At 52.5% G+C, this 15,121-nt stretch overlaps 1 protein-coding gene across 6 annotated transcripts in view; it reads right to left on the minus strand.

Annotated features, from left to right (window-relative positions):
* Nucleotides 1–14,962, minus strand: part of ABCA3 (ATP binding cassette subfamily A member 3) — a 46,020-nt gene extending 31,058 nt beyond the window's left edge. For 4 of the 6 annotated variants that reach the window (XM_036825823.1, XM_036825820.1, XM_036825826.1 and 1 more), the window contains exons 1-9: nucleotides 14,042–14,962; nucleotides 7,312–7,518; nucleotides 6,961–7,181; nucleotides 6,123–6,336; nucleotides 5,191–5,261; nucleotides 4,780–5,044; nucleotides 3,761–3,888; nucleotides 2,901–3,066; nucleotides 17–276 (exon numbers count right to left, since the gene is read on the minus strand). In XM_036825823.1, coding sequence (XP_036681718.1) covers nucleotides 17–276; nucleotides 2,901–3,066; nucleotides 3,761–3,888; nucleotides 4,780–5,044; nucleotides 5,191–5,244 — 873 coding nt within the window. In that variant the 5' untranslated portion in view covers nucleotides 5,245–5,261; nucleotides 6,123–6,336; nucleotides 6,961–7,181; nucleotides 7,312–7,518; nucleotides 14,042–14,962. The remainder of the gene's footprint in view (nucleotides 1–16; nucleotides 277–2,900; nucleotides 3,067–3,760; nucleotides 3,889–4,779; nucleotides 5,045–5,190; nucleotides 5,262–6,122; nucleotides 6,337–6,960; nucleotides 7,182–7,311; nucleotides 7,519–14,041) is intronic. The other 2 variants (XM_036825821.1, XM_036825822.1) reach the window with 2 other exon arrangements.
* Between the last annotated feature and the right edge of the window lie 159 nt (nucleotides 14,963–15,121).

Here is a 15,121-nt window from a genome sequence, read left to right on the forward strand (position 1 = left end):
ACGCAAACAGGGTTACCTTCAGTTTCCTCTCTTTCTCCTGCACGACAGCCCGGATGATGCTGAGTGAGGTGTAAGTGAAGCTCAGCATGAGCAGCAGGGGAAGCTGGTACTGGATGGCGACGAGGAAGGGGTCCGAGATAAAAGGCGGGTAAGGGAACCTCTTGGCGATCACGGTGAGCTTCTCAAACAGCTGGTGCGTGGAGGCGTTGGCGTGGTACTGCATGACAGCCCTGTCCACGGCATGCTGCACGGCCAGGAAGCCCTCACGGATATACCCTGAGTGCGGGAGCAGAGGACGTTCTGGCACGTGGGGTCGATACATGTGGGAGAAGCCAGGTCCTGGGTGCTGGTGCTCAGAGCACTGTGGGCACTGAGCTGGTGAAGTGGCCTGGGGTTTCCTGCAGGCCTCCAGTTTGCAGGGGCCGCCCTCGCTCTTTGGCTCGAGGCCCCTCCTTCCACCTTCCAAACCAGCCAGGCAACATCTCTCTGACTGGCTTCCGTGTCATCACATCTTTCTCTGACTCTCTCTTCTGCCTCCCTTGCCCACTTTTAAGGACCTACTGGGATAATCGACAAGTCTTGCTCCCTTGAGACCAGCTGATCAGCAACTTTCATTCCATCCACGCTTGAGTTACCATCTCAAAGGGAGGCAGGAACCACAGACCAAAGGCCACCACTACACGACCTTCGTGTGCTTTGTGGTCCCGCCCTGCTGGCCCTTTCTGACTCCCCACAGTTGTCTGCGATAACATTTTTAAAGTGATAAGGGCCAGGGGGATATGGTATTCCAGTCCAGAGCGAGGCTTGTGAGAGGCTGAGCCTATGGAAGGAGTGGGGCATAGCCTCGGGAGAGAGAAAGGCAGCCTGGATTCCTGAGGTCCGAGCCCAGGGGACAGAGAGGGGACATGGGGTGCAGGTCTGGGTGGCGTGGGCACCCTCATTCCTAAAATAGTGACATTTAGAACACCTAACATCCTCCAACACAGAACTGTCAGCTGCCTGAGTTCAAGCCTCTAGAAAAAAGAATAGCAATTTTATGCCCACCACACCCCCAGCATGAGGTCACCATGTCTGTGCACTTCTACCATTTCCCTTGAGTAAGTGGTTTTATGGCTGCAGAAATAGCAGGTGCTCAGTGAATGTTACCCCTCGTTGTGCTGGGTGGGGGTTTAGTTCTCGTCTTCATTGCGACCCTGCAGAGTAGTGAACGACAACTTCATTGGACAAACGGGGCCACTGAGGCCCAGGGCATTGAGCCACACAAAGGGGGAGGGGACAAAGCTGAGACGGGACCCTGGTCTCTTGGCTTCAAAGCCAGCGTCTTTCTCACATCACAACGCCTCCCCCAGGAAACGTCCTGCCTGCTTCCTGCTCCCTAGCTGTTCTTCCACGAGGTTCTGCATGCTGCCATGGGGTCTTCACCACCACAACCTCTGCAGCTGCTCAACACCGAGGCAAAGCCACCCTGTGTGATCAATCATGTCCCACTGCTGAAGTTTTTATGATCGTAAATAATGCTGTGGGGAACATCTTTTGTGCGTCTGCGTTTTCTCCTTCTTTCAGACTATTCCAGGGGCTCAATTTTTGTCAGGGGATCAGGGGTCTAAGGTATGGACATTTGGGGGTGGGCTTGGGGGGAACACTGGCCTAATTCTTGGAGGGCCTGCTGTGTGCCAGGTTCACATCCTTTCCACATCTCTTGGGGTCTTTGTGTTTTTTTTAAACTGATTTGGACTAAGGAATCCTTTATAAAACAGAAGGTATTTACCCTTTGTCATTTGCTGGAATGTTTTCCCCAGTCTCTTATTTGCTTTCAAAATTGGTGCTATGTCTTTTTCTCTTTTAGCAAATTTCAAGTTTGTACGTAGTGAAATCTGTCAGTCTTTTCCTTGGAGAACTTTCGCCTCTATCGCTTCCAAGCTTAGGAAACTGTCCCCACAAACAGGACGGACAGCCCCGCCCCGGGTCACACAGCCAGTGTCTCCTGCTGCTGGCCACAGGCAGTGGGTGTGGCAGCTGATGTGGCTTCTCCTCCTCTCCGGTTGGTGACCTGTCCAGGGCTTCATTCTGGGGCCTTGCACACTTCACCTTGCCTTGCTCGTCTTAGCTCCTCTTTTGGATTTAAAATCTTTCCCTGGAACATTAGCCTGGTGATAGGGCCCTGGCACCAGAAAAACATCTCTAAACGCCGGCTGCCTCCTGCCTTCCCGGCGCTCTATTTAGGGCATTCCTGGGTCTTTTCATCAAAATCTCTAACAAGTTCTGCCTCTTGCAGACCAGGGAATTCTGTGTTCTTTGCAACACCCAGGATGCCGCCTGGAGCCTGCGGCTGGACCTCGGCTTGAGGGCAAAGTCTAGTCCTGGGCCCCAGCTACTTGGTTCTAAGATGGGACCTTGGTCAGAGGAGACAAACAAGCCAACTACCTGCCAGAGTTACAGCGGACAGACCGACACACCCTCTGGCAATACAGTGAGCTGAGATCCGACTTCTGCAAACATTCCACTGACTCAATGAAACCACGGACAATTACACAAGGACAACAGAGTGTACAGAGCCTACACAACTGTACAGAGAGAGGGGCAAGGAGAGAAGGGAAATGGAAAACCAAGCCCAAAAGACCCAGTGCAAACTGAAGCTCCTTAAAAACTGAAATATAAATGTTTCATTCAACAGCATGTTTGCTGGGAAATAGGGAGACAGCCTTTGCTGTTTTCAAAGATTATTTTGCTTTTCAGAAGCCAGTTTTACTGGATGTTTTCTTCCTTCTCCTACAAAGAAGAAGGCCAAATAATCATAAAAAATCTTCCTCCAGAGAAATGCAAGATGGGTTCCCCCCACGTGATGATCATGAGCCAGCACCCCGGGGGAGGGAAGGAGACCCCCTAAAAGTGCTCCTCACCAGGTTCTCCGCCGTCAGGGGACGTGGGTTCCCTTGGTCCTGGGCTGGGGAAGAGTGGAAAAAGGGAAGTGGTGTGCCAGCCTTCTGTCTCTTTCAGGAAAAAGGAGCCTGTCTGGGTCCACATGTAATTTCTTCGCGTGTAACTGAACCGTAAGTGATATTTCACCTACGGAAACAAAGAGAAAACCAAGCGCTCTAAGGGATCCAGCCAGAGGAGCAAACGTCTGCATCCAGTGGGAGGGGCTGGGGGACCCTTGTTACCCTGACCTCACCACTGCCCCAGCCCCCGCCAGTGTCTGGCTCTCAGGAGGTCAGAGCGAGAGGCCCTGCCAGGGCACAGAGAGCCCAGGGGCACCTCTGTGGTGCTCTTCACCACCCTCTTCTGCCGTTACCAATGGGAACTCCACGCGTGACTCATCACTGCTAACCAGTGCAGGGCCGCCAGCGTGATGCTGAGGGACCTGACGGTTTCCCAGTCTTATTGCCACCAGGGCAACCAAAAAACCTTTCTGTTTGTTTGTTTAAATATGTAACAGAAATTCTAATGCCATATGGTGCTAAGTCCCGAGTATCTGCTACTTTCCTACTTGTCCTATTTGACTCTGTCGAAGGAGACCCGTAATGCCTTTCATAAAACGAGAGGACAAAGAGGGGCCACAGCAATGGTCTACGGCCACTTTCTTCAGACGGGCGAGGTTTCTAAACCGCTCTAGCCTGACAGGTCAAACACCACCAGGGCCCCTCAGTGAGCTAAGAGGTGATTCTGGACCCAAGGGGAAAGTCGCATTTGCTCCCAGGCAGGCAGAGCGCCTCTGGCTCCTGGGGGAGGAAGCTTGGCTCCGTGGGGCTGGGGTCCTCACCGCCAGCGGCAGGGGATCCCTGCTGTGGTTGAAGGCATGCTCGAACACCACGGCGGCCAGCACGTTGGCGGAGCAGTTGTCGTACCTGACGTAGTCCTCAAAGTCCTTTTCGGAGGGGAAGCCGCGAGCTGTGGGGAGCAGGGGGGCCCAGAGTTGCCCAATCGTCCACTCTGCTTGAGAAAGCTGAACCTTCAGATAAAGGACTAAAGCTTACAAGTTTCTCTAGGGCTTTGTAAACCTTTCCTAAGACTCGAGGCTTTTGTTTTTGGCAGAGACGGGCTGCGGTGAAGACTGGCAGAACCTCACCATCGAAGCCGGCCCTGGGCATCTAGAAGCTGAGAGCTGGAGCAGGGCCCCTCCAGGAGGGCAGCTGCCCTGCTCTTGGCTCTGCAGCCAGCATCAGTTTCTCTCATAACTATAATGGTGGGCTTTAAAAATTCAAGTGGACACTAACGTAGAGTCTGTTCAACGACCTCTCTCACCCAGACCCCATTTCACATAAAGGGTTTGACTATAATCACATAGTGAGGGACCAGGGATCTTCCCCTAAGTGTTTGCTACACTGAATTAAACAGGCCACGGTGCCAAAATCAAGAGGGAGAGGAAAAGGGATAATACTTTCTATTCTGAAAGCAAAGACCTAGCGAGGGTGACTGGCACATTTCCTGGGAATGGCCCTCAGCAGGCTTCCTGATGACCTTTATCAGAGCTGTCCTCCCAAAACCATATCCCAGAAGAGATTCCTGACACCGGGCCTTGCCCTCATAATTAAAGAGCTTTGCAGGGTATGTGGACGCCATCTCCACTCTGAATAGCCAGGGGCTGTGAACTGTCACACACACTGCTTCCCGCAGCCCTCACAACCCTGATCCCTATTACAATGAGACATGACACAGGGATTCGCGGGCTGCGCGGCCACTACAGGGCAGGCTGCATTGGCTGCTGCCCGGCTCCCCACCTGGCCAGTCCCTGCCCCACAGCCCAAGCCCCGCAGCACTATTGAGTCCCCAACAACTCACCTCTCATGTTGATCACCAGCGTCCTCCTCACCGTCTCCACGACGGTCCTCACGGCGTCACTCTGGGATGGGACGTAGGCGAGCTCCCAGGCGGCTCCCGGTGGAGGGAAGCTGAAGAACAGTGGCAGCTCCCGGATGGACTGGCCAGGGTAGAGGGTGGCATTGGGCACGTTCTCTGACTGGATCTTCAGGCGAAGCCAAATCAGGATCCCGGAAAACAGCAAGGGCAGGAAGAGCTCCAAGATGGTCACCAAGACCTTCCGCTTCTAAAGAGAAATGGAAACCGAGGGCTGAGGAGTGCGAGGCGGGGGCTCCTGGAGCCCCTCCCACTGATGCCCCCTCTCGCTGACACGCCCTCTGCCAGGCCCCTCTCGCCCTTCCCCCTGCAGTGTGCCCCCAGGGCCGGACCCACCTGCAAAGTGTAGTTCTTCCAGAGCAGGAGCGCCAGCTGCCTGAGCACCGCCATCCTCACCAGAAGGGCCACTAGTTGTGGACCAAAGACAGAAAGGGTATTGGTTCAGGTTTGCGAATCGTGTTTGGGGAAGGCGGGGAGAATGGGGGAGAGTCAGTCCTGAGACACAGACCCTCCACTTCTCCTCACCTTCTTTTGTCCCAGCCTAACTCAGAACAGCTCCCCAGAGGGAGAGGCCAGTTCTACTCTGTCTGTTCAAGGAACACACGCCCTTTCAGGAAGCTGACTTTGTTTCTTCTGGAAACATGAGATGAATGGCAGGGCTGGTAGATGCAACGTGGCCACTGGAATGTCAATCATTCGAGTTCGCCATTCAGATGTTCTCTGTGGTTCGTATGAATGTGCTATTTCTTAGCAAAAACTCAGGCTGATGGAATTCCCCTCCCTGACTGCTTTATTCTCCATCATCACAGAACAGTAAAAGGAAACTCAGCCCAGTGTCCTGGCTGCCAGCTGATTTCTAAGACCTGGAGAGGGCTGTGAGGGAGCAGGGGAGGAGCCTGGGGTGAGGGCCCTCAGTGGCCTTAACCCAGGGGCAGACACGGCAGGCGGACGCGTGGGTGGCAGGATGGCATGTGCTCTCCCACCTTGAACCTTAAGAACCAGTTTTTCCTGCTTTAACTGTGAGCAGTGGTCTGTGAGCTTCCACACGACACTGGTCGTTTTCCTCCAGAGAAAATCTACTCTACGTCAGGTATGAATGTTATATTTAAATCTGGCACGTATGGCTGGGAAAATCTGCTGAGAGACTGATTATCAAACACAGTGACAGCAGAAACAAGAACAGAGCTTTATAAAGGTCTCCCTCAATTTAGGGAAATCCATGTCACGAGACTGCAGTGTGAGAGGCAGAGACACAGAGCCACACTAACCTCTAGAGGAGGGAGTTGGAGTTAGGTCAGGAAGACCCCAGGACGCTCACGACTAGAAGCACCTGGTTCCGTAAGCTGCAGGCATGAATGCCGAGGCTGGACCTGAGGTGGGCAACGAGGGCGGCAGAGGAGGGGAGGCCCTGGAGAGCCCCTGGTCACCATCTGCGCCAAGGATGCAGATGGAGCGGAGAGGGGCCCTCCACAGCTCACGGTCCTTCAAGTGGGGAGAAGTATCCCTGACTCACAGGGAATAGTCCTGAGTACAGTGAGCCGGCTCCACGCTCAGGTCGATACTAACCCAACACCATCCATTAGGCGCGTCAGGACGGCACGGACAAATGGCTGGTAAATCCTTCATTACTTAACCCGCTCTAACACTACGGCCCAAAGAACCCACCTCGAGACCCAGTGCGCATGGAGCGAGAGCTTGTTTTTTTTTTTTTTTTGAAACAGCCAGTTTTGCTTTTGACTTCAGTTAGCTGAAAAATCATTTCCATTAAAGCTCATTTTTAAATTAAACTCTTGCTTTTAAAAAAAAAAGATGTAGCTGTCCATATCTGCCTAAAAGTAGTTCCTCAAAATTTAAGCTTTAAAGGGCACCCAGTAAATATTAGTACAAAACACAACTGCAAGAAGTTATTTACAAATTAACTTAAAATATGGCTTTTATTTAACCATATGGTTAAAATATGGAGAGATTAAAGCTAAAATAGTAATGAAGTGCTATTAAGTGGCAACTTAATAAATTATCCAAATTCTTTTAAAATTAATAAGGTGGAAAAACCTGTCTTAAAATCAGTCGTAGACAGTTAATAAAAGAGCAGTAGTGTAACGTTACCCACGAAGGCCTATGGCCTATGAACAGTTTCAAGAAGTGGTTTAGGCTAAGAGGGGAAAGCAGTGCCTCCAGCGGAGCTGATCATCCCCACAGAGAGCTGATGGGTGCCTGGCCTGGCCCAGATGAAGGTTCCTCCTCTACCAAGAGGGGAATGTGGAAAGGTCACAGTTCAAAGGAGTCTTCTGGTCAGAGAAGTCGATGACTTCCTTTTCTGGAAAAGTCTGGTCAAGAAAGGACACGTCCCCACGCTTAATCCCACCTCTCTAGGCCCAGAGGGGTGGGCGGGGCAGAGAGACAGACCGTCCACCTTCCCACTAGGACAACACCGGACAGCAACACCGGGGAACTGACCTGAGTCCTGGCAGAGGCTCCTGGCTGAGGCCTTCCTCTGGGGCTACAGGAGGTCTGGCTGGGAGGAGGTGGCCCTGCACAGAGGGCTCTGGGGTGGGGCCGGTAGGCCTCTGGAGTGCAGTGGGCTGACCTTGGAGCTCGGGAGCACTGACGCCTCACAGGACATCAGGAAGGGCCTGGGGCTCGCTGGCATGACACTCCGGCCACCTGTGGGCAAATGGAGGGTGCCAGAGCATGATTAAAAAAATAATCATAAAACACCTCTCACCGCGTTAGGAAATCGAAGTGCAAAATACACTGCAAGCATGTTATTTAAGCAAAGCCAAGTCCAATATCAAAGAAACATGGATTTCGGGAAACAGAGAACGCTGGGGTGGCTCTTGTTCTCTCCTGGTACAATAAACTGTAAGAAGCTTTTATTTTATATACTTTTATATTTATAGAGCCTCCTAATCCAGCCCAACTTCTGGTACCATCACCCTTTCAAGACTAAGAAACCAGGAGGAAGTGCCTGACCCAGGATCACACAGGAAGCAAGCCACAGACCCAGGATCTGAGCTTCCTAGTCTGTGTTTTTACCACTGCACCCCTACAGCCTTGTGTATCCTAAAAGCAGCAAACATCTTTGTAAAGTCTGTATGTATTTCTCCCAGAACCTAACATTAGAAATCAAAAAGAAAAAATATCCCTTGAGCCCCACCACCTTAACAGACATCGTACGTGTTTCTGTCTCCCCAAGGCACCCAGCTCTTTGCTCTGTGCCTGCCATGCTCTATCTGAAGTCTCACTAAATGCCATACTCGCGTCTGTTCTGTTTGAGCAGAAAAGGAATTTAAAGGAGGAGATTCCCAGAATTACAAAATCTGGGAAGCTTTCTGGTTACGACAGCAAATGTACACGAGGAAAGGAAGTTAAAGTTCCTCAAAACACTTAAGACCGCGGCACTCGGAGTCCCCCAGAAGTGGCGGGGGTTGTGATCCAGAACCAGCCCAGGGGGGTCCACTCCAAAGCAACCGCTCGCAAAGCCCCACAAGAACGTCTGAGGACTTCCCCGGAGGCTCACTTCACTCCTCCCAGGACAGAGCCAGGAAGGGAAGGGAAAGCTCTTTTTACCACGGAAAGGCGTGTTTGCTTACCGTTAAAATATTAAACATTACACAAATCATTGAGTATTTCAATGTTTGGTTTTCAGGTGAGCAGTGGAGCTGGTCCAGAGTGAGTGCCTATTGTGGGCTGCTAACTTCTGAGAACTCTTTTTTTTTTAAATATTTATTTTTTTGGCCACACCAGGTCTTAGTCGTGGCATGCGGGATCTAGCTCCCTGATCAGGGATCGAACCCGGGCCCCCTCCACTGGGAGAATGGAGTCTTAACCGCTGGACTAGCAGGGAAGTCCCTAAGAACTCTCTTGATGGCACACGGGATTCCTCTGAAAATGGCTGTCCCGGTTTGGGAAATGGTTGTCCTGGTTTGGGAGCACCGTGCCGGGTGCTTGCCACTGCGTGTTGAGTCCTGACACCTCTGCTTCCTGATTTGGGTATTTTTTTTCATTATGGGCTTGAATATGTCCTCCTTGGGCACATAGCATACGTCCTTGCTATGTGCCCAAGCAAAAGAAGCTTTTATTTCTGCATATACAGAACAGAATGGTGTTAACGCTTCTGGAAAGGTCACTGCCGAGTGGGCCTCAAGGCCAGCAAGTAGAAGTGGACAGAGCCCCGGGGCCAGGCACACGCTGTTATGTCACGTGTCCTGTCGTATCCCGAGCTTGGTGCCTTTCCTTCCACGGAAGCCGTCTGCACAGGCCTGGGGGAAGTCATGGCTGGGAGGGAGAGGGTCTCAGTTAGGTCAAGGCAGACATCTTGCTATCACACAGAGAGCGGACAACCAGGGCTCTGTCCTCTTGACCACACATGTGGAACAGAGAGATGCCCTTGTTGGTGGTGCTGGCTGGGACTCGGCACTTTTCCTGAAGACCGAGGTGGGTGAGGACCCATCTCAGCTAGGAAAGCATTTCCTTCTGGACACGGGGAGCCCACAACAGTCAGCGGTGTTAAGTCTACGTGTGTACACGTTGCAGAAGGCATGATAGGTACTTCACGTTTGCTGGTAGAATCTGTGTTTTTTTAGGATACACAAAACAAAAAAGCATTTACTCATCCAACAAACATTTGCCAATACTTACTGTGTGATAGGCACTTATACCAGGCACCAAAGATCTGGAAATGAAAATCACAGTGTTCTTAATCCAAGGAGTTCACAGTCTGCAAATGCTTGCATGTACTGTAATCACTATAACTGAAGCCAAATGAAGCATCATGAGATTCTGGAGATCAGGATTCTGTGTGTATGTGTAAGACAGGGTGAGCTCTGGGAAGGCTCCCAAGAACAGGTGACACAGGAGACCAGTCTCGGGTTTCTTGTTACTTGAGGTAGGGAGGGCATTATAGGATCATGAAGAAATGAAGAAGTGTGTGAGGGTAACAGCAAGTAATTCTGAGTGGCTGGGGAGGAGCAGCAGGGACGGAGCCAGAAGGGGAAGCCGACCAAGGCCTTGGATGCTGTGCCAAGAAGGGAGCAGGGGAGGAGCAGGGGTTGGGGTGGGATGGGGGGTGGGGAGGGGATCCAAAAGTGCAGTAATTCTGCTCGAGGGTGTTCTGTTTTGCTTATAATCTTTTACCCAGTACCTGATCTTTTAAATTGTGAAAATATCTAATTCAGTGGATTCTGCAGGTGAATGTCCAAATACCAATAAGCACCGTAAAATATAGGCTGAAAATAGCAGGCACATTTATAGAGGGTGGTCCCCACCAGTGAACCCCACTATTGGTCTTCAAGTGGGGTGAGCAAGACAATCTGCTAGAGTAAAGGAATGGTAAGAAATTCTACTTTAAAAATGAGGAAAAATTGGTTTTACTAATATTTAACACATGAATGCACCCTGGCACTCTTGCTGGCCTGTGTGTCAGCAGCCACAGGATCCTGACAGAGGAGGGGTTCTGTGACACGTGGGTGATGATTGGCCCTCGCCTGCTAGTTTACTTTAAGTCTCTCAGGTGTGTTGGAGTTTACATGCTTTGGGATATCATGGTTGTGGTCAATTAAAAAAAAAAAAAGACTCAAATAGCTAAAGCTTTACAATACTTTGCAGTGATCTGGGGAGTTGTGAATACCTGGTTATCTTGTGACTTAGAACTTAAAGAGGAAGTACACATTTTCTTTCATGAGAAGCGTCAAACCTGGAAACCTTTTTCTTTTTTTATTCAATGACAAATGAGTGCAGCAGCGTGTCAGCTAGCTTACTGGTTTTAAGCCAATGCACTCAAATCTGTCCCTTCCAGGAGAAGGTGACAATGCATGAGTTACAGCTTTTCAAAATAATCTGTGCCAAGAACAGAGCATTTATGAAAACAGATGTTTGGAGATGTTTCCACAGGTGTGTGACTGTATTGCCAAGGATGTGGCAAGTGTGCCATCCACATGAACACTGACACCTGCACAGCAAAAGCTTTGGGAACCAGGACTTTCACCTCCCCTGATAGCCCCTGAACACTTAGCAGCCCAGATTCATCAAGAGCCCTCGAATGACTGGCAGGTGAGATTGAAAAACAAGTACCAGACGCACAGCAAGTTTGCATGCCTCCCTGAGGTTCACTGTGCTTACCTGTGAACCCCTCAAGAACCAGGAACTGAAATAAACAGAACTCAGAACCACACGTTCAAATGCTGGACTCAGGTTTCACCAAGAGTTTATAAATGGGATGTAGACTTGATCACATGGCTTTCTTTTAAAAACAGCACACATTTGTACAATAGATTATGTACTATTGATACACTGAAAAATTTAATCGTGTTCACTTCGCCTCTCATCCATTTAATAGGTCTTTATTTGTATATGTTTCTATGTCCATGATATTCAAGACAGTAGTATATGGCTTTCTTTTATAATAAATAAATAAAATATATGGTGGTGCATGCTCAAATTCTTTTACGTATAGCAGTGAACAGGAAAAAAGCCTGTGGACAACTTATTTACAGAAATGACCCTTGTGTGGTTAAGGTGGGAACAAATGCCACAAGCTGCAGTCATTGTCCAAGAGCCCCATGAGGCCAGGTTCAAGGCCATGGTCATTTGCATTGGGAGGCCCAGATGGACACCTAGTTTACGGGTCTCACACTCAATGCCACCACCTGTGCTGTCCTGGGTCAGGGCGGTGGGCTCCTCAGAATCATGTGGCTCTGAGTTTACACTGGAGCTCCTGGCAGGGAGTGGTGGGGTATATTTTTAAGCCAAAGGTGTGGCCCAGAGGAGGCTATCGGGAGAGAGTTCTACAAAATCTGTGCCACTGCCTGCTATCCTAACCCCTGCTGCAGCCTCGGGCCCATTCCCCGTCCTGCTAGCCTTCTGCCTCTCTAGGTGTAGGAAATGAGGTAAAGAGGCAATTGAGAATCCCCAGAGAGAGGTAACCATGGATCTTCTGCAACAAGCAAGGCAGCAAGCTCATTACTCAGCTCCTACAACCACACCTATCTGCCCATTGACTCCAAATCTCTCCAAATGTGGCGAACAACTCAGCCAGTCGGGGGGACAGGCACTGCCCAAGTCTCCCAGGACAGGGACTGCCACGCCTTACACTTTCCCGGGAGTGTGTGGGCCTTCTGTGGTTTTGTCGGCTTGGAGTATCACCCACCATTCCCATCTCTACTTTCTGAAATCCTTCCTATCATTTCCCAGTCCAGTTCTGGCCCCTCTGTGAAGCTGCCACTGACAACCCTGACTGGTTCAGGGGTTCTTTGTCTTGGCTTCACGATGGAATCTTCTGGGATGCTTTAAGACAGAAACTGATACTGGAGGCCCACCCCTGGAGATTCTGGGCTGTGGCCTGGGCATGGGACTCTTTCCCGGGTGATTCTAACATGCAGTCAGGGTTGACACCTTCTGCTCTTGTTGAAAGCCATCCCTCCACCTTTGCATACTTGAGGCAGCTTTTCTGGATGTCTCATGTGGCACTTATCTCGTTCTGTCTTAGGTCAGTTACTTGTGAATAAATCATCTCTTTAGCTCCATCCTAAGGTCCCCGATCATGCACAGAGCCTTGCCCATCATTCTCCCCAGAGTTCTAGAATGCTCCCCACCCCGCAACAGACTCAATAGCAGAGGAGTCTACTGCTGTTTCAGGAAGCAGGGCAGGAAAAGAAACTGTCAACTAGGGAGTCTTACCTGGGCCTTCCCAGTTGAGACTAAGTCAAAACAGGTTCCCATGGACTGCCTGGCATATGCACTGTGGAAAGCTAGTAACTCAGAAAAAAAAAAAAACCAACAGCTTGAGCTCCCTCTCTTGTTCCAAAAGGCTGTTTCATCAGAATGATGATAGATCACCTTAGAGAAGGAAAGATGTCATCCTGTTTGTCAAATATAGTAAGCAAGTGTTCAACTAAAAAAAAACCAAACAAACCTCTGAGAAGTTAAAAAAGGTGGGGGGATTCCCATGGCATCCATTTTTACCTGTTTTCCCTTTCTTTTACTTTTCCAATGATGTTAACTTTCTAAAGGAAAACATCCTTAACCTTTTCACATTTACAAAAGGCAGCATCAAAATGTTCTGAATCAAATGATATAGCTGCTCAGGAGAAAAGAGCATAACTCTTCCACTTGCACCTTGCCTGGATTTCCACACTGCTACAGGGTCTCATCCACTTACTTCTTCAGCAAGCGTTTCTTGAGTGCCTCTCATGTGCCAGGTGCTGGCTATGTGCTAGGAGTGCAAGCCCCAACAAGAGACAATCTGTGCCTTCAGGGAGCTCACAGATCAGGAGGCAAAGGGGCAAACAAACAGAAACAACCCTATCAGGTAACAGGCTTTAATTAGGCAACGTCCAAGGAAGTGAGGAGGGGCATTCATGCATGCGACAAATATGCGCCAAGCATGTGTCCTAAACCCTCATTTAGGAGATAGTCCCTGCCCTCATGAAGCTTATAGTCTAGTTGAGGAAGGAGCCAACACCTATGTAAACACAAATTCATACCAAGTACAGACTGACCATGGGCACCAGGGCTGTTGCAGGCCCTTCTGCCTAGACCAGGAGGTCCCTTTCCTTCTGTCCCCCACACAACTCCCACCACTAACAGCGGACCACTGGACCCCCATTCTGAGGCTCATGAGAAGGCGGGTTTGGGAGCAGGGCGGACTCCGTTACGGGGACGCATTCCCACCCACACCGGGAATCTCTGCACCGAGAGATGAGCCAGCAGCATCCTTGGCGGGCCTGCCTCAGATCCCCAGCCTGTGATGCCGCCTGGCTTCAGCAGACAAGTGCTCAAACTGTCTGCCGGGTGAAGGCCAGCGGGTCTTAGTATGGTAAATGTCTGTCCACCCTCCTCCGCTCGGCACAAAGGACTCCACAGCGATTCCAGCTCCGGGAAGGTTACGTTTCTCCAAGGGGGACCGGCTTTAAGGAACTGCCTGAGGGGATGAGGACACGCCCAGAGGCTCGCGCCGAGGGGAAGCCTGAGTCAGGGCGGCCTTGCACTGCTGCGAGATGCACCTGCTGCGCCGCCGGAGGAGGCCGCGGGCAGGGCGGGGGCGGGGCAGGGCCGCAGGAGGGGCCGGGTGCCCGGCCGGGGAGGGCGGCAGCCCGCGGTGGGGAGGGGGCCCCGGGCGGGGAAGCGGCCCCCAAATCTCGAGCCTTGGGAGACAGCGCGCGCGAGCGGCGGGTTCTGGGGCACTCACCGACCCTTAGCGCCCGGGCGGCGGCGGCCGGGGCGCTGCCCTCTCGCGGGGCCCCCTCCCTCGGCTCCCGGCTCTGCTCTGGCCTCGCGGCGGCGGCGACCGCTGCTGACAACTGGTAGGCCGCCGCGGCGGGGAAGGGGAGCCTGAGACCCACGACGGGCGGAGGACCTGGCCGCTCGGGGTCCTGCAGGGGGCGCGCCTCGGCCGGCTCGCGCATGCGCAGTGGGCCGCCCTGCGGGTGCTAGCCCCTCCCCGGGACGCCCCGCCCCGCCCCGCCCCGCCCCGCCCCTGATCGCGCCTGCGTAGGGCTCAGCGCGCCCGCTGCAAGGCCGGCAGAAGGGGCGACACGCGGGAGTCTGGGCGAGGGCTGGATCCGGGAGGAGACTCGCGTGGTCCGCAGGGACTTACAGGCGGCTGAAGTAGTCTTCTCCCGAATCTCTGCCTTCCCTGGCCATCCTCCATTTGCCGTCCAGCACTGTCTTTCATTGGGCGCCGGACACCTTCTCACGGAGGGAGGGCGCTTTGCTGCCTCAGGCCTGGCACGGAAGCTGCTGGGCGGAAGAGGCCCTGGGGGTGGACCTTTCTAGGAAATTTCTAGAAAACGACCGTGGGGTGGGCAGGACGGCCCAGCGTCCCTGAGTGTGGCCGCGGTCCCGGGGCGCAGTTCAGAGGGGCAGGGAGGCCTCGGGGTCACCTCAGGCAGGAGGGTCGAGAGTTAGGGTCAGGGTTACCTCAGGAGGGTCACGGGTTGGGTCGGGGTCCCCTGAAGCCGGGAGAGTTGTGAGGCTGGGTTGGGGGTCACCTTGGACGGGAGGGTCCCGAGGCCCGACAGGGATCACCGGGGGCGGAGGGTCTCGAGGCGGGGGCGGCGCGTGGCTAACAGTCCACGGGGGCTGGCCACTCGGCTCCCGACTGCCCAGGTCGTGAGCGCCGCCAGCGGCCCATCAATTCCGAGGATCCTCCCGCGGCCCGACGTGCACCTGCCGGCTGCCCAACTGCCCGGCTTCCCTCGGCCCAGCCTCTGGCGGCTCCTGGTGGAAATCGCCGGGCCCAGGACGCCGCCTGCTGACCAGCCGGGCC

Source organism: Balaenoptera musculus, chromosome 15 (assembly GCF_009873245.2).
Source record: "Balaenoptera musculus isolate JJ_BM4_2016_0621 chromosome 15, mBalMus1.pri.v3, whole genome shotgun sequence".
Classification (NCBI taxonomy): domain Eukaryota; kingdom Metazoa; phylum Chordata; class Mammalia; order Artiodactyla; family Balaenopteridae; genus Balaenoptera; species Balaenoptera musculus.